Source organism: Pinus tabuliformis, chromosome 7 (genome assembly GCF_031772625.1).
Source record: "Pinus tabuliformis cultivar Carrire ecotype Pingquan chromosome 7, CPIR1, whole genome shotgun sequence".
NCBI classification, from domain to species: domain Eukaryota; kingdom Viridiplantae; phylum Streptophyta; class Pinopsida; order Pinales; family Pinaceae; genus Pinus; species Pinus tabuliformis.
This window is the reverse complement of record NC_142293.1, coordinates 362789901-362792162: the sequence shown is the minus strand read 5'-3', so window position 1 is coordinate 362792162 and position 2262 is coordinate 362789901. Positions and strand designations below refer to the sequence as shown.

The 2262-nt window shown below is 35.6% G+C and overlaps 1 protein-coding gene across 1 annotated transcript; it reads right to left on the bottom strand.

The window, feature by feature from the left end:
* Positions 1 to 840: 840 nt before the first annotated feature.
* Positions 841 to 1218, bottom strand: LOC149247461 (uncharacterized). The gene has a single exon (XM_089458231.1). The coding sequence runs from the start codon at positions 1125 to 1127 to the stop codon at positions 846 to 848; it is 282 nt and encodes a 93-aa protein (XP_089314357.1). The 5' UTR covers positions 1128 to 1218; the 3' UTR covers positions 841 to 845.
* Positions 1219 to 2262: the final 1044 nt, after the last annotated feature.

Sequence of the window (2262 nt, the reverse complement as noted above, 5' to 3'; positions counted from 1 at the left end):
ATAAAGTTTATAAAGTATATTTGTTTATATTTTTTTAATAGAATAAATTTTTAATAATTTTCAAAATATTATAGAATACATGAGTATATTATTTAAAGAAAATTATTCAATGTAATTTTCACTTCTTAAATTAGCAAAATTATAATAATTTAAAAAAAAATCTTAATACTTTACCCATATAAAAAAAAATCTTAATACTTTACCCATATAATTAAGATTTAAATGTTAAATAATTTTGAATAACTCAGTTGAAAATAAGAATATATAAAAACCATTCAAAATATATAACTAAGTTATATGCACCAAGAGAACACAAAATTTGGTCATGGATTAATTCTGATTATAGTAATAAAAAATTATCGATGTCAATCACTAAGTGCAACGTAAAAACATGATTAATTTTTAGTTAAAAAATTATCCAGGCCAATCACTAAGTGCAACGTAAAACGTAAAAAACATGAATAGGTCGTTTACTTGGAAACATAAATATATCTTTAAGAAAACAAAACATCGAATTACGAGTTTACTTAGACCGCAGCTTCTCGTTGCGACTAAAAATGTCGTGATGAACATTGCTGAATGTTTGGTCACATAAACTGTTTGTAATCTATATTCATAACTTTACCCGATAAATCGGAAAAATGCTCAGGTGAAAGATGGTACCCGAAACCTCACCATCGGATTACAGTCGTAACTTTGATCCCCCTCTTGTAACACAACACATTACTAATCAACACGCACATAACATTATTCTCATCCATGCATGCTCCTAAGCAATGCCCTGAACGAGTGTACACAGATTCACATATCAGATGGGCAGGGGGTCTTCTTTACACTATCTTCTCTTACTCCACGTCATTCTTATTTTGTTGTCCCGGCAGCTTCTGTTTGATTTTATCAACCATACCTGGCTTCTTTTCCTCTTCACGCCCAGGCTGACCGCCACACTGCTTTCCGTCTCCGGGGAGCTTTTGCTGTTGTCCCGGAATCTTCTCTTTGATTTTATCTACCATTCCCGGCTTCTTCCCCTCTTCACATCTACCACCCTCAGTCTGATCACATTGCCTTCCCTCATCTTCCTTCTTTTTGCCGAACATACCGCGGTCCTGGTGTGCTGGTTGCGCCATCTTAATAACGAGTAAAAAACTTGGTAAAAATTGCAGACGATATAACAAACAACAAATTGGCAGAACGCAGAGCGGAGGAGATGGAAATAAGGGAGAAGAATGTGGTATTTCTAGTTTTGGTGTGGCGGTGTGAAGGTCTCTGGCTCCTACGCGCCGTACACGCGCCATGCCCACAATCGTCAGATGGAACCGACATCGGGTTACCGCAATGTCGGTGCAAAAATATCATGAGGGTAGGGCCCGCGTAGGTTGGATATTTTTTTTGTTTTTCGGGATAAGAATCGTCATCGTCTCTGGTTGGATATTTTTTTTGTTTTTCGGGATAAGAATCGTCATCGTCTCTGGTTCGCTGTCTGCCAAGGGACCCTACCCTGACCGTGACTGATCCCGGGCGAGGGCCAATTTTTCTGATATCTTAAACATCAATTTTTGGTTTATCTTGAATTTCTGCTGGGCAGAACTTTCATCTCATCGTATCTTATTATATACCATTTTTTAATAAGAATTAAACCACAGTGAATCGCCAGAGGCTGTCCAGATGAGTTGAATAACCTCACACGCTACCGAGAAGTGGAAAATATGTACGTGATTAGTCATGCAGCGAATCATGAATGTGTAGATGGTACGCAGGTCTTGTTTGCATATGAGGGAGGACCCTCTGTGCGATGCATGAATTATTTCAAGGACTTTGAGTGTACGCCATCTAGTGGAAATAACGGTGATGATATGTCATGAATAAAGAAAACAAGAACTACCGCAACGGTCATGACATGTCATTAAATAGGGAAGGAATTACCACCACTACCACCTTGTGGGTATTTACAATTAAATTTAAATTTTAAGTATTTAAATCCTATGGTATATCTAAGAGTTAAGATATAAGTATTTAAATCATCAAGTTGCCACAATAGTGGCATCATGTTATATAATTGTTTGCATTGTTTCAACCATCAAAATTGGTATACAGCTATAGAATTATTAGTGAAATCCTCATTATTTTGTTTCTTAAAATGTATTTTGTAATATATAAATGGATCTAAATTCTTGAAAAAACCTTAGGACACTCAATTTATAGTGTCTTTAACAACTGAAATCTATAATTCTAACAATTTCTGGCCAAATTTTGAAGTCATAA